Source organism: Oncorhynchus keta, chromosome 25, assembly GCF_023373465.1.
Source record: "Oncorhynchus keta strain PuntledgeMale-10-30-2019 chromosome 25, Oket_V2, whole genome shotgun sequence".
In the NCBI taxonomy this organism is placed as follows: domain Eukaryota; kingdom Metazoa; phylum Chordata; class Actinopteri; order Salmoniformes; family Salmonidae; genus Oncorhynchus; species Oncorhynchus keta.
Window position 1 is genome coordinate 13290960 of NC_068445.1, and position 22759 is coordinate 13313718.

Below are 22759 nucleotides of genomic sequence, written 5' to 3' on the forward strand. Positions count from 1 at the left end.
AATAAAAAAAATATTTCCAGTACACTCAACTAGCTTTCTCCTTCTGACAGACAAGTGTCAACTAAAGTAAAAAATAATAGTAACAAAATAACAATTGTGCATCAATACCCTCTCATTTTGCTGCAATACAAAAAATAACCAGACAATTAGTTTGATTGTGCATAATCCTTTATTCCAATGTCAGGCCAGTTGACATTTAATGTTCATGTTCACTACAAACTTAAAAAAGAACAAAAGGAACCCTCAAACAAAACTTCTATATAGAATCTTTCCATCCCACCTTCTCACTCCTTATATAGCAAGTAATCAAAAGTCAGCAGATCTCTAGCTTCACACATAAAACATATTTGCAACACTGAATTGAAACCAGGGGGGTAAAAGTGCCAATGTTACAAATTAGACTAGGAAGGACAAACAAATGACTATGCTAGAAGGGGGAAAATGAATAGATCAAAGAGAAGAAACTGCATATCCATGGTCTAATAATTCTAACACAAGGTCCACAGTGCATTTGAGTTTTCTGCCATCAACACACAAAATATTTCCAATCCTTTCTTTAATACTAGCTACACTGTATTCCTTGCATTTTCTCCAGACCGGTATGAGAATCAGACTCATGCATAGAGGTTGTGCTATGTTCAGGCCAAATCAGAGTAAAACGCAAGCAGAACATACAACTTGCAGTAGATGAGTTTTTTGTTAAGCAGACATTTTTTAAAAAGACCAAATTCAGGGCTGACAGTGTTTGCGACTTGGGATTGGAAATCTGGGATGGTTCAGAGGGTGTGACGTACCTGCAGCTGGCTGACTGCTACCCCAAATAAAATGCACCCCTCAAAACAATTCCATTCAACCCAATGTAGATCCTAATATGGTCTCTATAACAAATGTAACTCATTCTTCCTTACAGCAGATTTTTAAAGAAGATTTTCAATGTGGCAGGAAGTTGGAACAAATCTTTGTAGAACACATAATAAACCAATTGCACAATGTAAGAAATTGTGAGTGGGACTGTGGTGGAGGCCTTACTTACCTGGGCTACATACAACAACAAAAATTCCCCATTGTCTGTCATTCTAAAATAGAGCTGCATGGAAAAATGACAGTGATGAGAGATGGATCAAACTCAAATCTGAGCAGGTGAAGGGATACATTTCAACTTCAGTGTCATCTACTTTGTGTGAATCATAGAGGTGCTGAACAGAAGCTTCTGTTTCTGCTTCTTCTTCTTCTTTCCCCCCTTTTCATCTGAGAGAGAAGGAATAGGATAAGTATGCAGTATTCTAACTCCACAAAAAAGACATCACTTACACAAGCTAAGACACAGACAAACACAGTGAAAGACTGACCAGGGATGACCACCGGCTGTGGTGGAGCAGCTGGACCATGGTCCAGCTGCAGGAGTGCCTCCTCAAAGGCCTGGCTGAAAGAGTTCTGGAAACTGGGCACTGGGACCCGGTCAGACACATCACTCTCTCCATCGCTGTCTGCCGCTGGAGGAGCCAGAAGCATTTCTGAGGGAGCAGCACAAGACAAACACTGTCAAATACTGACACTATATGGTCCAAACAAACATAGGGTTCAGCTGACAATGCTCGCCTTGCCAACTGATTTGAGCAAACAGAAACTGAGGAGAAATTAATGATGTAGACGTGGAGTTGTCACCTTTCTTTGGAGTGGTCCATGGCCCGGCATCAGCCCTGGCTTTCCCATCCCTCAGCATCTTATCAGGGGAGAATAAGGGGTGATGAGAGATAAGTCATCTAAATTGTCTATATCCAAAAGTTGTGACATCCAAGGTAATCAGTCTGTAATAAAAAAAATTGTAGGTACAGACATGTAGGAGTGACTAAATGAATGAGTTAGGCCTACAGACCTGAGCGAAGGACATGCAGTGAGAGTCATCCTCCACACAGCCCACGCTGGGCGCAGGGCTGTCTCCAGTCAGACTAGGGAACATCATCCCATCTACAACAAGATGGAAATGGCGTTTCAGTTTACAAGACACCATTTGCACCATGTGCTATATTTGGGGCGGCAGATCGCCTAGTGGTTAGAGTGTTGGGCCAGTAACAGAAAGGTTGCTAGATCGAATCCCTAAGCGGACAAAGTACAAATCTGTCATTCTGCCCCCGAACAAGGCAGTTATCCCACTGTTCCTAGGCTGTCCTTGTAAATAAGAAAATTGTTCTTAACTGACTTGCCTAGTGGCACAAAATACAAACATTACTATCAGGAGTCCATAAAACAGTGACACTTTAAAGTTCCAAGCCTATCAAAATAAAGGACAGTTGAAAGAGCTGGTCTCACCAGAGACAGCGCTGCTGGTGAGGGCTGAAGGAGGGGCCAACAGAAATTCAGGATACACTTGTGGACTGCCGTTGTGAGGTGGTGACCCAAATGCCGGGAACTGCTGAAGATTCTCCAGCCCAATATGCACCTCTGGATCTGAGAAAAAACATTCATATGAAGATACTTTATCTGATGACAATTTTTCAGTTACACATTCTACATTGAGAAACAACCAAAAGTGATATGGACTCACATTTCCCCTGCTTCTTGTTCTCCTCCATCTCAATACGCCTCTCCCTGCGCTTCTCATCCCTTGCTTTCTTTTGTCTGAGACGCTTTCTTTTCTCCAAATCATCTGAGAGTCAGAATTTAAAAAAGTGATGGAGAAAGAAGATCATTATTGGATTAGTATTTACTCCAATAAGCAATGTACATGACTAGAATAGAGCGTATGTTCGGTTCTGACCTGCAAAGCTGTCCAGGGTCTCTTTGGACAGGGTGGGGGGCTGCAGGGCCAGCTCACAGATACTGAACTCGCAGGTGAGCGGCAGGTGAGCCAGGTAGCGGTGTCGACGGCGAATCTCCTGTAGCCAAGAGAATCAAAACCTGAGATATTGCACATGTTCCTGGGATGAAGCAGAAGAAACAAAGTCTTGGTACATTTTTCAAGAACAAACATGGTTTAGATCTAATCACTTACCTCAGTGATAGTTTGCCCCTCAATCTCCACCACAGTGGCCGTGATGGTGTGGGGGCTGGCCTCTAGGCTGCCGTACTCACGCTGCAGACAGCGCACGTTCACTGGGTGCAGGAACATCTGCTGGCAGTCCTCCGCTGGAAGAACAAAGGAGTAAGTGCAGAGACTGGACTTTTGAATGTAATAATAAAGAGGACAGGGTAGATGTTAAGTGGAGAGACACGGATAAACCGTAGTTCTGCTAAAGGGTATCCTACCTTGGTAGAAGTAGTAGGAGGGGCCGTGCTCTGAGGTTTGGGGGCGCGCCGTTTCCTCAGCAGGCTGGGGCGCTGCATCCTCAGGGGACTCCTCCAGTACTCTCTCCAGGAGCCCTTCAGGGAGCTGTAGTTCCTCACCGGTGGCCTCCTCAGGGTCCTCCTCTGGAACCTCTGCCACCTCATCATCAAATGCAGAGGAATACTGCAGAACTGGCTGGAAAGAGTAAAACATGGAGAATCTCTCAGAGCCAATAACAAGGGCAAGTTTGGAGAGTATATTAATGGGTTATAAATGCAAACACTTACCTTGGTACTGCTAAAGGTGGTCACCACTTCCTCCTCAGGGGAGGTGGGATCTGCCAGGGTGAGATTTGACAGTTCCAGGTTGTCCTCAGCACATGCCTTCTGGTGCTTCAGCAGAGCTTCCACTCGCTCCTGGACCACAGCAGAGGAAAGAGAGGGGGTCAGTTCATGCTATATAGGCATATTATATGACTTGACCTAAGTTTGTGTAACAAGTCAAACTTCACACATCACTTCTTGCAGTCGAAGCTGCCTGTATTTTAAATGACAAGCTGCTAGTTTGTCAGTGTTACCTGCAGATTGCACAGGGCACTCTGGATGAAACAGGCTGTGGCATCCTCTCCCTGGGTGAGCTGACCCTGCAGAGCGGCCTTCTCTTCGGCCACTAGGCCCAGCACCTGCTCCCGAGAGGCCAGCAGCAGTTTGGAGTACGGGCTCAGATGCACATCTACAACACAGGGGTACAGCAATGTCACAACGACGCACATATACCATACCACAGAAACAGGTATATGGTAAACAGTGTCGCACGGTACACTAAAACATTGGTACTTTTTCAATACTACAAACTAGGACTGTGGCAGTCATGACATTTTGTTAGCCGGTTATTGCCATGCAAATGTCTGCTGATCCCACGGTTAATTGACCGTTAATGAAAAAACACGATTAGCATCTCCAGGCATACAAGTCACTGATGCAGACCTTTGGAACATTTTTAAAAGGTCTAATAAATCCATTTAATATACACCATCACAATAAATCCATCATCTATTTTAGGCAGATCTAAAGAAACATTCAACTGAAAAGTGTATTTCAAAAGGAACCGCATATGAGTTGGCCTACTACCGACGCGCCATGTCAAAGGCTGTAGGCTAGTTTATTTAGCAGACACGATATGCTTATGAGTGCCATTATTTTATATGATTTTATTGTATTAATAACATAATTGAACTTAAATATAAAATAAATATATTTATCAATTTCGGCTTGGGTGTGCATATGAAGCGGCTATGTTGAGCATAAAAACGGCTCCTATACGCAGGATTTAGAGTTATTTGGCAAGTTTAGTTGTGAATGACACAAACCTGAGAATGTCTTAGAAATCCAAACATATATGGGCTCCATGACGCAACTACAGGCTTTAATTATTTGAAAAAGTCGCAAAAAAGGGCAGGACCAGGGACAGAGGAAACTGTAATCTGTATGCACTCGATTAACGACGGGCAGCCGCTTTCCCGCAGTGTAAATCATGCTGGGTAGGCTACTATAGTAGCAGCTGGGATCCTCTTTTTAGTGGCAACCATCAAAACTCTGCTTTCACATGTGATTGCATATAGAAATGTCTGTTTATAAAAACACTAATTTCACTTCACACATGTTTGTCATGGGCTCTCCAACCATGTTCCTGCAGCTACCCAATGCTTAATTTTGGAAACGTCGATAGTAACAAGTTTTCACAACAAAGCATTTCAATAAACTGTTGACAGCCCCCCCATCTCTGAGCGATCGAGAAAGCAATGGAGAAGAGATGGAGAAACGCAGTGAGATATTCTATATCTATATATTCTAAAAACTTAGTGTCAACCTATTAATTATGAAAATATTAAAACATGCCCCATTACTAGGTTATTCAAAACCAAATTCACTATAAAATGTAGGCTAACTAAGCCACCCTGCACAATCAGTGAACCAAACGGCATTGCCTAGGCCTATATGTTCTCTCCCAGACTCGTGGATAGAAAGACTGGAGCGTAGCATGAGGTACTCATTCCATCCAGAATGCATAATACAGTCCACACTCAAAGGAAATTACTAGATTGTTTAATTTTGGGTTATAGGCTAGACCAATTAAGTACCAAATACATCTTAAATGTTGTTTTTTTATATGCGGTAAGTAATTTATCATTATTTTGATTCAGTTTTTTGGGGGTGTGGCTTGGGCTCATATACAGGCGAATGCATAAGCTGTAATATGCGTATGGGTGTTCTACATGCAACGTCTTAAATGCTTTGAATGAAATCCCCTTAAAGCGCTGTCCATTTTGTTGTTTGGCTTTGAAAAAACATCCACGACAACCATGTTTCCCACTCAGTTTAAACCTGCTGTCGTCACAGTGAGGTGAGTTTTAAAATCATGATATTATTTTGATAAGTGGTTGATGTGATTTCAATAACATTTGCATTGATGTCAGAGTGGTTAGAGGGACAATAGAGCACTGAATATCAGGCCATTAGGACCTGATGGTAGTTAGCAAGTTGGTTACGACAAACACATGTCAAGAGATTACTTTGACTGTGGTCATGACTGCCGGTATGGCGGTGTCACGAGAATATTGTCCCCGCAACAGCCCTAACTACAACACGAAAAACTATTAGATATGATTTTGTTACTTCCGGTTCGTCTATCAAATGTCTCACGTTTGGAAACCAACTAAATGTATTTGACTTATTCTAAAATGTATTAATTAGCCCAAGTCTAAGACAAACAGAATCCATCACCGATTCATATTCCCTGCAACTTTCTGAAGACAATATGACACAGGAATGCGTTCTGTGCGTGCATGTCGACCACTTTGTGTAGCCTTTAGCATGCTAATGCTAACCGTCTTCAGGTAGATGGAAAGGCTTCCCCCAAACTGAAAAAGGCTTCCCCCAAACTGAATTAAAAAAATGTACTGCAGCGTAATATAGGTCACCTGTCTAAATACGCTTGGAAGGGGATAGTCAGATCTTTAGGAGGCGCACATCTAGGTCTGATTATCCATTGAAGGAGGGAAGCCTAATATAGCAGGGTGAGATATTAACGAGTCATAAATCACAAGGAACAACAGAAAAATAGGCTGTTAACTAGGACCTTACAAACCCTGGGATATAGCTTATAGTTGTATACGTGTGAGACCTAATGTCCGATCGAAAGACATCTCTATAGATAGTTTCAAGAAAGGAATAAGCACACACGTCGACTGTGAGAAGACATACACAGAAGCAATTGGATCAGTTTTAAAAACACATACAGAAAGTTTTGAACGAGGATAAGATAATTATTTGCGCGAGAGATTGATATATTGATACAGTCAAAAGTCATAAGGAACAACAAATGAAAGTAGGAACTTATTGTTGTATATGTGTGAGAACTAAATCATATATCAAAAGTCTTCCCAATAATTATTCCGGAATTCTAGGAGAGATTATTAACGGGAGGTATAGGTTAACATAGGTTAAGGGTAATAGAAAGCACACAGATTAATAGTACATGCACATAGATTGTGAGAAGAAGCATAATAACAATAATAGTAATTGAATAAACACGGGTAGTAAATCCTCTAAGGGGATTCCGGAATTAACCAGAGATGAGAGATATACAGTGGGGCCCCACTGTATATGCAGGGAAAAGATAAAAGAAACATTATTTTGGCCAGAAATGGAGAAAAAAATTATGAATTTGATGGACGTTTAAATATAGAAAAACTGGAATCAATGATTAAACAGATACATAGGGTATGTGGGGACAAGGCACAGAAGCAACAGGCAGAAGGGCTCGACACCGCTCGCGTTTGGCTGGCTGAAGCTAGAAAAAGAGCAGGGGGGGGGGCCAAGAAAAAGGGAGCTAATAAGGAGGAAGAATTAGGTAGCCAGGAGCAGACAGGGAGGACTCCCACGGCTCCCACAGAGACACCACCCAAACCCAAATGATACGCCTCTCTGGTAGATCAAGCATGGAGGGAAAATCCAGACGACGAGGTGGTGATGAAACGGGGGCAGAAAAACCCGGTGCCGCCTGTCCCGTCACCACCTCCCCCATATGCTGGTCCTCAGGGAGCCGAGGGAGGGAGGGACACAGAAAGGAGGACAGGATTTAGAAACTTTATTGAGAAAGTGGATAGAGGTGGAGAAAGTCGAGAAAAGTGGATAGAGACAGTCAAGAGAAAGGGGGAGATAAAGCATCTGTCACAAACCGGGTCATTTTGCTAGAGATTGTGAGGCGGCGTGTAAACACTGCAATAAAGTAGGTCATAATCACCGAGACAGTAAAAAGAGAGAACAGAAAGGAGAAGAGCATCGAACAGTTACTATCGGGGTAATTGTAGATAAGCACAAAGGAGGCTTTAAGGGAAATTGACCTAAAAGAGACGGGGGAAAAAAATGGACAGGATCAGACGATAGAAAGTGTTTCAATTGCGATGAGACAGGACAGTTCGCCCGGGAGTGTAAGGCTCCCTGTAAACATTGTGACCGAGTAGGACACAACCACCGCAACTGCAAACAAAGGGAAAGGCAGGAGAGAAGATAAGGAGACAAGCGGGAGAGAGAGACAACGAGAGAGTAATGAAAATCATCGCCGGAGAAATGCTTGGACATTTTAAATTAGGGCTATTTTCTGGGAATTGTCTCAGTAGTACGTGCCTGATTTTACAACTACAGACAATTATAAATAGGGTTCTTTTTTTCATTTCACTAGCTTTGGTGGTCCAGTCGTATAATTCTCGCCTGGCACACGGGAGGCTCGGGTTTATTTCACAGCCTATGCACCAATTGACTAAAATCTGGGTTTCTGATTGTAATTCAACTATTGATATGTCGTTAGTGTTTGTTTAAGATATCAACTGAACAATAATAGCTTGTTTAAGTTAAATTGAAAGACTAATTCATCCAAAAGAATAGCGAGGCGATTTTGTTGTAATACGTTGTCTGTTGCCTAAATGGTCTACTGGAATAACGTATTGAGAATAGGTGAATAACTGAATCACAGAAGAGAGTTGCCAAAAAAATAAAAAAAAATAAAAAATAAAAATTGATGAATCCTAATAATAAGCAGATAGGTAATGGCGATAGAGTTGTGCCCACCGAAATGTTTTTTTATTCTAAAGGGTTGAATGATGTGTGTTATAAATTTGGTGATTTACATGTTACTTTTAAGTCTTGGACATTTCATAAGTGTGAAGCTGAAAGAGAAGGGAAAGTTGTGAAGTTTGGTTTTAATTTTACGATAGAGGTTTGGCAGAACGTTATATTTTTGCCTACTGGTAAGAATAGGTCAGTTAGTTGTGCTCGCAGGCTATATTTTGCTGTAAGGGATTCAGGTCTGAATAGTTAAAAGTTGTGTGATAGTTTCTGATTATTGTTTATTGAAATGTTGTTTTATCTTTTGACCAGTAGTAGTATTTTTTTTATACATTACTCTCGTGGAAAGATGTGTTTAAAAAAAATGGGGTGAGGTGGGTTTATAAAAAAATTATCATAAGGTTATTTTGAAAAATACCACTATTTTGGCTTAAGTAACATTTAGTAACCTAGCCAAGTTTATTTTCCCTTAGCTGTTGTTGTATGTAATGTAAGAAATTTAACACAAGGCTGTAAAATTGATATTATAGTATTATCAGCATTTTTTTATTGAATAAGGTTATAAAGCCAGTAAGAATAGGTTTTAATTATGGTAGACTTATGTTAAGTATTTAGGACATATTTTAAGCCTGAAGGAGTAAGAATAAATTGGGAAAAGATTGTCAGTTCAGCTTCAGAATATCAGACAGTGGAAAGACTGTCTGCTCCATTGGTGATTAAACATGAGATGTCAGGAGGGCAGGCATGCATTCCAGTCCTCAACTCCAGGTTATGTCTAGTCAATCTGTTGGGAAGAGATACAATGACTATTGACTGTGGCCGTCACCCCCACAGAAAGCCAGAGGCCATAAAAGAGATTACTCACACCTTTGAGGACTTGGTAGAGGGGGGTGTAATTAGAGAAAGATGCACAGTGCAATTCTCCAAGGTTTTAGCAAAGAAAGCAGCCCTAGTTGTGAATTCTGCCACAGAGGTATAGTAAATACCTATTGCACATGCTCAGTTGATTTTGAATCTATTAGATGCTGTACTTTTGCCAGAAAAGTTAGCTATTTGTAGATTACAGATTGTATTTGGCATCATGATAAGTTATCCATACTACCCAAGTCATTGTTTAGATATGCAGCAATATTGACACATGGGCAGAACCATGTGCCAACAGGGAGGAAGGATGGTAGAGCAGGTTAGGAAACACTGCAGGTTAGGAAAGACTTAGTGGCCTAAAGGATAACTACTTAAAAACATTTATTTTGGTAGAATATCCATTCCAACAATTGGAAATGGACTTCATTGAACTATTCCGAAGTGAGGGAAAGAAGGGGTGTTTAACAATAATAGATAAGTATATTAAATGGGTAGAAGCGTTCCCAACTTACTTGGTGGAGACGATTAGGGTAGCTAAAATATTAGGTCCAGATATTATCCCTAGAGTTGGTTTACTAGGATCTATTTCTTTAAACAATGGATAACACTTCAGCTTATCAGGTAGAACATATAGAATGCCAGAGTTAGGGAGACCAGAACAGGTAGACATAGAAGTTGAAGATATACTAGCAGAACACATCAGACTGTTTGTTAACCAAACCCGTACGTCCAAGACTGTGTCCAACAGGTGAATTACAGGAGAAGGTGATTCATTCAATCCAACCAGGGGACTGGGTGTGGATCCAGTCCCTGAGGAGAAAAGACTGGAAGCAGTCCTGTTGGGAAGGCCCATACAAGGTTCTGTTAACCACTGCCTTTGCCATTAGCTGAGAGAGTCCCTTCGGTCCACGTTACCCACTGCAAAGAGGTATGTACACATATAAGCACTGCTGATCACACACAGAGTTAGGAGAAGAACCGAGTACCAACAGGGTCCGGGGGTTACCTCCTTAACGAAGATTCCCTATCCCGTTCCTCACTGTGGGTGCTCCTAGAAGTGTGAGTATGTGGTGGTACCTAGCAGACAGACTAAGGGCAGGAGAGGGTTGGCGGTTTTGGGGAAAATTAGGGGCTCTGAGCTGCATCATAGTCTTTCTGATACATTCAGATCGACCACCTTCCGGAACTAAATCATACGATGCCGTTGTCATTGATAAGAGGTAAAAGACAAAACAATATAAAATACTGACCATCATGGATGAGTAAGTTACAGAATAGGAGTCAAAGAAGGTCAAGATGTAGGATTTAAGGTAAAAATTAAATTTCCTAGGGAAGCAGACAACTGTACAGGGATTGGGTTGGCCAGATGGAAGTACACTGCCAACCCACCTCGGTTTCCTTTAACTCCTGATGAGTACCAGCGTTATAGATACAAGAAGGGCACCGGGAACTTAGGTGATTTTAATGGCTGTAAGGCAATAGTTAATGTGACTGACTTAGGTTTGGAAGTACAGGAGAAAATTCTTAACCTCACAGAACCTATAACTGATGTAGGGTGGGCTTGTACCAGCAAAGGACGCATACCAAAAGGGTGGTTAGGAACTTGCGCCCCGGGGTTATTGGTCCAACCAGTTCGAGTTAGTCATCAGAGGCCAGTTATTGGAGGCTAAAGTAGGCACAGGAGGAGTTTTGACCCAGATGGGAGTAGCTTTGTCTAGATGGATGCTATTGGCATTCCCAGGGAAGTTCCAGATGAATACAAAGCTATGAATCAAATAGGTGAAGGCTTTACCACTAGACCAAATAGGGTCCTTAACCTCCTGGCAGTCTAGGACTTTTTAGGGAAGATATCTGTGTAGATCCTCATGTAACTCCTGGAATCAGGTTATAGCTCACAGAGAGAGAGAAGGTTATGTAAATCCACATTCCCAATATACAAATAGATGGAGTATAGTAAAGCAACCCGGAGCGAGGGACGTATTGCATAAAGGTACGAATGACCATTAAAAGCGTGAAGAAAGAGGATCTCGGGTTATGGTAGGTGGGCTTCGACCAGACCAACATCGACACGAAGGTACCATTCCGGGTAGTAGAGGTTAGGGCTCAACAGAGATTCTTGAATGATACCGGGGATGCAGTAAAGGGGTTCTCTGACCAATTATCTGCCACCTCCCTCATGATCTGGCAAAATAGGCTGGCTCTCGATATGTTATTGGCAGAAAAGGGCGGGGTAGGTAGAATGATTGAGTTTCATTATTGCACATACATTCCTAATAACACAGCTCCAGACTAATCAGTGACCAAGGACCTGGCTGGTTTAACCACATTAGCTCATGAGTTAGCAGAGAACTCTGGGGTGGATACTTCCCTGACTGGCTGGTTCGATAGCATGTTTGGGAAATGGAAGAATGTCCTAAGTACTGTATTGTGGGCTGTTTTCACCTGTATGAGTGTGTTGGTGTTGTGTGGATGCTGTTTGGTCCCATGTGTGAGAGGTTTAATCACCAGAACTCTAGAGAGATCGATGACCAACAGATGGTGAGATATGGACCGATTCCGAGCTCCGACCAGTAGGATGACGAATACAGGCCTCCAGGCCTAGGAGATGGCTCAGTTTCTTTCAACCACGAGGAGCCAATGTTGGATGAGACCATCTTCAATGTTTAGACAGACTGTTCCTTTAATGAAGATTATAATAAAAATCCTAAAAATAAGAGTTATAATTGGATATAGGCCTAGAACAGTCTTTGATGAGTATCAGATGTAAATACATATATTGGTTTTGTTTACTTTTATAGAACATTTATGATTCCATATGACGATTGATTTATCAGTGTGTATTATTTAGTCATGGGGTGGATTGGTAAGGGAATTTATATGCTTAAAGGTAATGACTAAGCAATTCCACCCCAAAACGTAATTATGACATTATGTAACATATATAATGAATAATTAAATATAACTATTAGTAATCATTCATTTCTGTAACATGTATAATGAAATAGAATGGTAAACTTCAGTATAATAAGGTTTGGGTCGAGACAAGTAGAAATGTGTGTGTGTGTGTGTGTGTGTGTGTGTGTGTGTGTGTGTGTGTGTGACTAAGAAGATACCGAGAACAATTAAACTGTGTATGACCTGACCTGGCTAGAACTCACAGGGAGTCCTGTCAAGGTTCCTATAATCTCAGGGGAATGGAACTGCCAGTTTGGTAGTGATAAACAATGGTGAGAACCATGGGGAAGGATACATTCCACCTACTGTTCTTGTGTATGTATGTGCGCAAGTAGGGAGTGAGTTATAAAATGGATGTCTTTGTATTATGGACTTTAGAAAGTGCTTGTGAATAAACTGTACGAACCTTTTGCATAAGCTGAGTCTTTACTTAATTATTCTTCAACCCAGGGTCTTACAAACCTCAGGGATTGGTCAAAGCTATTGATTGTTAGTTATTATCATTGGGATTGAAAATCGTGACATGTATGCAAATGTATTAAAAAAACTGAAATATCACATTCACATAAGTATTCAGACCCTTTACTCAGTACTTTGTTGAAGCACCTTTGGCTTCTTGGGTATGACGCTACAAGCTTGGCACACATGTATTTGGGGAGTTTCTCACATTCTCTGCAGATCCTCTCAAGCTCTGTCATGTTGGATTGGGAGCGTTGCTGGACAGCTATTTTCAGGTCTCCCCAGACATGTTCGATCGGGTTCATGTCCGGGCTCTGGCTGGGCCACTCAAGGACATTCAGAGACTTGTCCCATAGCAACTCCTGCATGTCTTGGCTGTGTGCTTAGGGTCATTGTCCTGTTGGAAGGTGAATCTTTGCGCCAATCTGGGGTCCTGAGCGTTCTGTACTTTGCACCATTCATATTTCCCTCGATCCCGACTTGTCTCCCATTCCCTGCCACTGAAAAGCATCCCCACAGTATGATGCTGCCCTCACCATAGAGATGGTGCCAGGTTTCCTCCAGATGTGACGCTTGGCATTCTGGCCAAAGAGTTCCCTCTTGGTTTCATCAGACCAGAGGATATGGTTTCTCATCAAATCTCCTTTAGGTTCCTTTTGTCAAACTCGACGCAAGCAGTCATGTGCATTTTAACAATGTCTGGCCACTACCACAAAGGCCCGATTGGTGGAGTGCTGCAGAGATGGTTGTCCTTCTGAAAGTTTCTCCCATCTTCATAGAGGAACTCTTGAACTCTGACAGAGTGACCATCAGGTTCTTGTTCACCTCCCTGACCAAGGCCCTTCTCCCCAGATTGCTCAGTTTGGTCGAGCGGCCAGCTCTAGGTAGAGTCTTCCAAACTTCTTCCATTTAAGAATGATGGCCACTGTGTTCTTGGGGACAGTCAATGCTGCAGAATTGTTTTGGTACCCTTCCCCATAACTGTGGCTCGACAAAATCCTCTCTGAGCTCTACGGACAATTCCTTCGACTCATGGCTTGGTTTTTGCTCTGACATGCACAGTCAACTGTGGGACCTTATATTGACAGGTGTGCCATTCCAAATCATGTCCAATTAATTGAATTTACCACAGGTGGACTCCAATCAAGTTGTAGAAACATCTCAAGGATGTTCAACGGAAACAGGATGCACCAGAGCTCAATTTTGAGTCTCACAGCAAAGGGTCTAAATACTTATAAGGTCTCGTTTATTTTTAATACATTTGCAAACATTTCTAACAACTTGTCTTTTTCTTTGTCATTATGGGGTATTGTGTGCAAATAGATGAGGATTTCTTTTTTTAAGTATGTTTTTGAATAAGGCTGTAATGTAACATAATGTGTAGAAAGTCAAGGGGTCTGAATACTTTCTGAATGCACTGTGTGTGTATGTTATGTTGGATGTGGTTTGAGTGTCATGTTGCCTATTGGTCTACATATTTAATTATAGTGATTGTGTTCCCCATACTCTATATACATGTTTATAGATATGTCTTGTGTATTTGATGTATTGACGCAGGGCTCACCCCTGATAAAATAAAGGTTAACTAAAATAAGTAATAGTAAACTTTAAGAGGCCAGCCCATAAGCGGAGGAGGGCCAGTGCACCAGCGACAACTACCACCGAGGGAGAGGACCGTTGGCACACTGTGCTAGAGGATTATTTGGAGCCACTTCCACCAACATTTTGACCTAAAAAGCAGCCAAGACCTCAGCTGGACATTACTGAAAAGTACCGCCCCCTTCATCTTTGTGTTAATTAAAAAAATAAGTTAACATTTTTGTATGTTCTCTATAGTTATGTACTTACATTAATCAATTGACCAATTCGGCCACATTTGGGCAAACTCATGAGGGACACCTGGGAGAGTTCATACTAAATATTATGTAGCTCTCACTAGGGATGGGCGATATATATCGTGTGACGATAGAGCATAATATGAAACCATAGACGTTTTTCTATCGTTTATTTCGTTGTGTCGCAAATCACACTCTTCACGGCAATACTTTTCATCCATTGAAAGTCGCTTCGCGTTCTGAAATTTGCAACGCAAACAAACATGGTGGAGAGTGAACGTGACACAGAGCTCGTACCTAAAAGAGGGACAACTTCGGTTGCATGGACGTGGTTTGGGTATGAAAAGTCAGAAAACCGTTCACTGCAAAATATGCCGCAGGCCGGATGAGACCCAAACAAGTACAGTCGAGTGCTCAAAACAAACCCCCGACTCAGACGTTGAAAAGGCTTTTGCCCGCGACACAGCATATGGCAAAGAATCAGGAAGATGGAAGAGATAACAACTGCAGTTACAACTTACATCTGCAAAGACATGGCCCCAATTTACACGGTTGAGAAACAGGGGTTTCGTGAGTTGGTGCCAACACTCGAACCAAGGTACCAAATGACAATTTGTTGAGTATAATTCAAAATGTAATAAGAAATAGGCCTTTACATGTGGTCATTTTAAATAAACTATTTATTCATTGAATTTACAGAAAATGTGTATATCGTGATATGTATCGTTATAGGAAATGACCTGTATCAGGGTGTGAGATTTTGGCCATATCGCCCAGCCCTAGCGCTCACATTCCTGAATATACCAGTCTGAAACATTGCACACAAACCGTTGCCCTGTTGTGGACAACATACCAGCTTCCTATCTCAATGTATGGCCTTTCTTTTGCATTTCAAAGATGATGCAATAAAATGCCCAAGTTTGTTTTATTTTATGTTTTACCAGATCTATTGTGTTATATTCTCCTACATTAATTTCACATCTCCACAAACTTCAAAGTGTTTCCTTTCAAATAGTATCACGAATATGCAACAGTGTGCGTGCAAAGTCATTGACTATAGCGCAGTATTCAACACCATATTACCCTCTAAGCTCATCACTAAGCTGGGCCCTGGGTCTGAAACCCGCCCTGTGCAACTGGGTCCTGGACTTCCTGACGGGCCGCCCCTCAGGTGGTGAAGGTAGGAAACAACACCTTCACTTTGCTGATCCTCAACACAGGGGCCCCACAAGGGGGCTTGATCAGTCCCCTCCTGCACTCCCTGTTCACCCATGATTGCATGGCCACACACGCCTTCAACTTAATCATCAAGTTTGCAGACAACACAACAGTAGTAGCACCACCCGCAACTGCAGGGCTCTCCAGAGGGTGGTGTGGTCTGCCCAACGCATCACCGGGGGCAAACCATCTGCCCTCCAGGACACCTACAGCACCCAATGTCACTGGAATGCCAAAAAGATCATCAAGGACAACAACCACCCTAGCCACTGCCTGTTCACCCCGCTATCATCCAGAAGGCGAGGTCAGTACAGGTGCATCAAAGCTGGGACTGAGAGACTGAAAAACAGCTTCTATCTTAAGGCCATCAGACTGTTAAATAGCCATCACTAGTACCTTAGAGGCTGCAGCCCTATATACATAGACTTGAAATCAATGGCCACCTGAATAATGGAACACTAGGTCCCTAATAAATGTACATATTTTGCATTACTCATCTCATATGTATGTACTATTCTACTCCACTGTATTTTAGTCTATGCTGCACCGACATTGCTCGTCCAAATATTTATATATTCTTAATTCCATTCCTTTAGATGTGTGTATTGTTGTGAAATTGTTAGATATTACTGCAACGTTGGAGCTAGAAACAAGCATTTGCTACACCCGCAATAACATCTGCTAAATGTGTACGTGACCAATCAAATTTGATTTGATCCTTGCCTCAGGTCCTGAGCTACAACCAGTTCGTTTTGGGTATGTAATTTTAGGCAGATATTGAGATGAAGGGTCCTAACCAGAAGAGGTTAGATTTTTTATTTGTTTTTATAAAAGAGAAATGCCATGGCTGCAAAAGTACCATTTAGAAATAGCCCAAAAACCAGCAACAAATACCTTTTCACCAGGACATCATTTTCAAAGTAGCCCGAGCTGCAGGAAAACCACAAACATGGCAACACTGGTGCATGTGCACATGAAATACACACATCAAAATGTATTTGTTTTTCTCCACACCTCCCCTGGTGTGATTTAATCACTTTTGTGGACTTAAAACATTAAAATGTGTGATTCTCCTTGCCTTTCTTTTTGTTGCTGTGGTATCGTGATACTAAACGTGGTATTAGAAGTCAAACTTCTGGTATCGTGACAACACAAACATATGGTAATCATCCTCCTCATCGCTCACCTCCAAAGAGTATAGGCTCCTCCACTTTCACCCACTGAGAGCTGGGCATGGCCACCAGAGCCCCCTTCTCCCTCCGCATTAAGCACATGGTGATGAGGTCACCGACTGCATACTGCCTGGTTTCCATCGCAACCACACTGCAGTGAGACATGAGGGGATAGAGTGTGTTATTCACCATTTTCAACCATTATATTTTCTTTCCCAAAGGTGGCGATAGAGAATGTTCTAATAGGGATATTTAACATCTCACTAACCTTTTGAGGTCATCAGAGTGCACAGACTCATAACAGATGGGGCACTTGGACCAGCTCTTGTCACTGAGAGACAGGTAGTGCAACATGCATGGCCAGCAGAAGATATGGCCACAGCGGGTGATATGGGCTGCTACCGGGGGGTAGAGGCAGATGGGGCAGGAGGGCACCTCATGACTGTAGATGCGCTAGAGGGGGGGAAATAATAGATGCATTAAAAGTCCAATTAGGAGGTGGAGATTTCAAGCAAAAGAGAGGGCTGATGTAGGAACCTACCACTTGCTGCACACAGTCCCAGTTCACCAGAGTGTCTGGGTCAGTGAAGTGAGCCTTGTAGTCCTGGTCATCGGTCACCACAAACTGGCAGCTAAAGCAAAAGGAGACCAAAAGGTTAAAAAAAAAGCACCAATCTAACTATTCAACAAGCCTTATGTCATACTGCACAAGAAAGATTTGAATTGAGAGGGCGCTCACTTGGCCTGCAGGAAAAGCTCCTTGTTGAAGGGCTTATGCTTGTGGCCCCACTTGTTGCGGCGGCCCCAGCAGGAGTGTCCTTCTCCTCCTAGACCACCATGGCCCACACGAGGCTCAAAGGTGAAGTTGAGCAAGTGGTTTAGACTGATCTTTTTAGGTCCAGCAAACTGAGCCAGGTTGAACTCAGCCTGGCGGCACTCTGCTACCTGGGGGAAGGGAGAAAATAATTACAACCGAAATAATAATATTCCTATGGGTTGATGCCTTGTTTCTACTGATCAGTGACTCAAATCATTCTAGCATTATAGTGACATTATATAAGTGCTATTTAAGATAATATATATAATATATGCCATTTAGCAGACGCTTTTATCCAAAGCGACATACAGTCATGTGTGCATACATTAAGAGCGAACAAGATCCCAAAGTGGGAATATACAAGTATAGGGCCGAACAAAGCTCTCTTAAAATAGGCTTATGTAGGTTATTCCATAGCCAACGACAGATTCATGTTGTTATCTTGTGAAAGCTCACCTCGTCACATCTTCCTTCACCTGTAACGCAATACTGCCGGGATCCACCTCTCTGGGGAGGTCTCTTGTCAAAATTCTTGCTTTTCTGTGAATTGGTGCGACGAGGGCCAGGGAAACTGTCACTCTTGGGAACGGAGGGCTCTCGCTTGCGGCTGTAGCGCTTAGAACCTCCATTATTCTTACCATCTGAGGAGAACAACAGGGAAAAAAATAAGGGAATTTATCATTCCAGCAGGATCATCAGCAATTCTATTTGCATTATCATTGCTTTTCTCATGCTCACTGTTGCCCGTGAGGCACTATGATGTAAAGTAGAAATGAACTTGTACCAGCTTGTAGCCTAAAATCAACCAAAGGAAGGGTGAAGATCATGCAGATCTTGCTGATATTATTACTGTTGTACCAAATACCTCTCTGAAAGACACCAACGCAGAAAGGCATATTGGTAAAAAGATAAACACATCCTGCCGGGCCTCTCGTTTAAAAAAAAAAAAAAGCTCATCTTTAGAACCCACATGACTAGTACAGAGTGGGCCGTGTCACGTGCACTTATCAGCACAAGCCAGAGCAAGTCAAGTCACACTTGCACACAAGTGATAGATCACTCTAAAATGTCCTGTTATGTGTGTAGATCCTGTTACGTGCCTCAATCCCAAATGAATGGCAAAGATACAGTCTACAACAGTGGTCAGCAATCGGTCGACCCCTACCTAAACCATTTTATATTTCAACTTCAAATGAGGTAGAGATTTCCCAAAGATCACAGATAGTGGAGGGAGTGAGAGCTTTGCTGCTATAACAGACTCCACTCTTCTGGAAAGGCTTTCCACTAGATGATGGAACATTGCTCCAGGGACTTACTTCCATTCAGCCACAAGAGCATTAGTGAGGTTGGGCACGGATGTTGGGAGATTAGGCCTGGTTCCAATTCATACCAAAGATGTTCGATGAGGTTAGGGCTCTGTGCAGGCCAGTCAAGTTCTTTCACACCTATCTCAACAAACCATTTCTGTAACACCTCGCTTTGTGCACAGGGGCATTGTCATGCTGAAACAGGAAAGATCCTTCGCCAAACTGTTGCCACAAAGTTGGAAGCACAGGATCGTCTAGAATGTCATTGTATGATGTAGCATTAGGATTTCCCTTCACTGGAACCAAGGGTCCTTGCTCAAATCATGAAAAACAGCCCCAGACCATTGATCCTCCTCCGCCAAAAACTTTACAGTTGGCACTATGCATCGGGATCAGGTAATGTTCTCCTGGCATCTGCCAAACCAAGATTCATCTGTCAGACTGCCAGATTGTGAAGTGATTCATTACTCCAGAGAACGCATTTCCACTGCTCCAGAGTCTAATGGCGGCGAGCTTTACATCACTTCAGCCTTCACATGGCCTTACGCGTGGTGATCTTATGCTTGGCCGGGGAAACCCATTTCATGAAGCTCCCCACGAACAGTTCTTGTGCGGACGTTGCTTCTAGAGGCAGTTTGGAACTTGCTAGTGAGTGTGGTGTGGCCTACCACTTCACGCCTGAGCCTACTACTTCACAATAACAGCACTTGCAGTTGAACGGGTCAGCTCTAGCAGGGCAGATATTTGACAAACAGACTTGTTGGAAAATCGGCATCCTATGACAGTGCCACACTGAAAGTCACTGAGCTCTTTAGTAAGGCCATTCAGCTGGCAATGTTTGTCTTTGGAGACTGCATGGTGGTGCGCTTGATTTTATACACCTGTCAGCAACTGATGTCTCTGAAATAGCCAAATCCACTAATTTGAAGGGGTGTCCACATACTTAGTGTATAATATGGCCTGATAAGAATATTGACAAGTCAAGCATAGCCAATATGCTGTGATAACGTATTAGGCCTAATGCACAAAACTCATTCCTACAGAACTGTTTTTATATTTGTGTTGCAAAGGCTTGTTTAAAATAATAATATCAGAGCGGTATACCTCGGCTTGCTTTTTGACTGCGAAAGTGATCTTGACTCAAAAGATTGGTGATCACTGATCTACAATGATGAAATGAGGTGTCATCCACTGTCGTAAGTCCGATAACTAGCTAACTCCACCAGCCTCTATGGACGACTGTACAAAAATACTAAATTAGTATTCTGTATATGCATGAAACACACACTTGGAATAATTTTCTCCTCAACGGAGGGTCACATATTGCAGTTATGAAACAGCCCAACTTAGCCTGTTTGAACAATAGTTTACCTGTGGTTACATATCAGTAACATATTGAAAAGGCAAAAATACATTAAATTAAATGCAATGTGCAGAAATCATTATGCACCCGACTCTTGGTGAATGTGTCAATGCTCTGTCAAAAGGCACGACTTACATCACCTCCAATATCACGTAAACAAACCAGCCCTACCACTAGGCCCTGCAACGTAGCGTGGATCAGAGTATGTGAGCGGAGCGTGCACAATGTGACTGCAGCGTGGCGCGAGATTCCCAAAGGCTGGAGCATCGGCCTTCTCGCCCGCTTCAATTTCGCTCCAGCAATGCTCACTTCACGAGCTCAGGGCATGCCCGCCCCAGCATGCATTTGTAGTCTACTTGTGTGCTGCTATAGCCCCTTGCTTTAGCTACTGTCATGGAGTTCCCTAAATATTTTCATAAAGATACTGATAAAAATCAAGGTGACTTATAAAGATCAGGACCAAGAGAGAAGGTGCAGTGATGTAGTGTCCACAACTAAAGAATCATTGTGGAAAGTGTATTTTCAGTTATCTGAAGTATGATGTGTACGTAGTAAGTACACCATACTAAAAGGAACGAGGTGGGTAGATAAATGCTCTGCCCCATGGCAAAATTAGTAGCATTACATGAAATGAGTTATAAAATTGCAGAATATTATCCCCGCCCCATTTCAAAATGTGTAGAATTACAGCAAACGTGCTTTAGAAACCACAACATTTTCTCTACTTCCCATGGCAAAGTGTAGAAGTGCACATTCTTTTTTAAATATATAAATCAATAAAGTCAATCCCCGTTGTCAAGAGGGGGTAGCTAAAATGTTTTGCTCACATGGTGGGGACGGGGGAGCCTCATGATGATTTCAGATGTGTCCCCCACCCCAATCAAAGTTGCCCATCCCTTTTATAGATCATTTGGATACAAAGCACAAAAGTGCTAATATAGGTAGGTACCACTGATTTGTGCCACAAATGCAAAAATGTTAGCATTTGAAACAGTTACAATGTTACCAAAACATGGGTTGCAATCATACCTTGTCCATAGAGCATTTACATGGTAAGGAAAACAAAATGTTATTTGGTTAAACAAAAAAACAATAGAAGGAACACCTCCTTCTAGTGGTAAGAAGCTGGTAATTGTTGGTGACATCACCAAATTCACTGAGAAGACATTACCGATGATGAAGAAACAATACTCCAAGCCACAGCTCCATACTACTTCAGACATACAAGAACTGATACTGTATACTTGTTGTTGGGTTGGGATTGGTGTGGGGTTGTCCGTGGGTGGCTTTTGTCCAGTTCTTTGGAGTCATCATGTCTTACTAATTGTTATAAAAAAAAATTTGGTCCAAATCAGATGATTATTGAATATTATATAAATCCTAAAAACAAAAAAAGTCACTGGGTGCAATCAATTTGCTTAATTTTTCAGATATCAAGTTACATTGCAACAAAATAATATTGCAGGAATGCTACTATTTTCTGTTCTGAGATGGTGGGTGAAATGGCTTACGACATGGAACGACCCCACAGCAACACAATATCTAAGAAAATAAAATTTGTGTAAACTCTTTAGAATTGTAATCTGTGGGGGTCATTTTGTAGGCTGATTAGCCGTTACCTATGGACCTTGTGTCGCTCTACTCCGTGACACTCAAAGACTACAATTCTAAACCAGTCAGAGGGGGATTGGCTAGGATTTAGTTCGACTGAGAAAAGCCATTGATTAATGTTCACCTGTTTTCGGTTTAGATTCTCCCGGTGTTGGGCCTGTAGAACTCGAACGGGGCGGAACCTTGTTGCTGTTGGCATTGCTGTTTGGATTCTTCTCCATGGTTGTGTCCTTTCTGCGAGAGGTATTTAGGCCGAGTTCCGGGCAGAGAGCGTCCGAGCTCCCTAGCATTAAATGGGACAAAGGGAGAGGAGAGCAGATTGTAGCGAGTGCGGGTCAGGCAGCGAAGGCCCTGTTTAATTTCGGTCAAAATGGGAGACTCCATTACGGCGACATCTTGACAACAAAACAAACCAAGAAAAATAGAGACACAATTTTGGCGTCTCAGTAATGGAGGCGGTGTAGAAATTGAGAACGAAGCGAAGGCTCACACCGGGGCCAAGACCCAGGAAAGTTGAGCGTTTTCGCGTTCTGGGAAACACTTGGCCCCAAAAAGGCGCTGACCGTTCTCCAAAGAATGGAAAACGGACAATTGTGCAGTTATTCCCCCCCCCCAAAATATATGATCGTACGGACGAGCTAAAACTAATGGCGACAGGTCGCCAAACAGGAACCACAGAGACCCGGATGAGACGTTTGCGCGTTGTTGTTTTGTACAGGGTGGGATTGTGGGAAATGTAGTAGAAACCCAACATCAATGAGAATACA

The 22759-nt window shown here is 42.4% G+C and overlaps 1 protein-coding gene across 1 annotated transcript; it reads right to left on the minus strand.

Annotated features, from left to right (window-relative positions):
- Positions 1-150: 150 nt before the first annotated feature.
- Positions 151-22682, minus strand: rnf10 (ring finger protein 10). The gene is made up of 17 exons (XM_035735809.2): positions 22117-22682; positions 18168-18352; positions 17634-17839; positions 17436-17526; positions 17163-17347; positions 16909-17045; positions 3843-3997; positions 3553-3681; positions 3247-3460; positions 2993-3126; positions 2759-2876; positions 2546-2647; positions 2311-2448; positions 1877-1968; positions 1666-1723; positions 1350-1514; positions 151-1248 (listed from the first exon to the last, which is right to left on the minus strand). The coding sequence occupies exons 1-17, from the start codon at positions 22280-22282 to the stop codon at positions 1172-1174; spliced, it is 2352 nt and encodes a 783-aa protein (XP_035591702.1). The 5' UTR covers positions 22283-22682; the 3' UTR covers positions 151-1171.
- Positions 22683-22759: the final 77 nt, after the last annotated feature.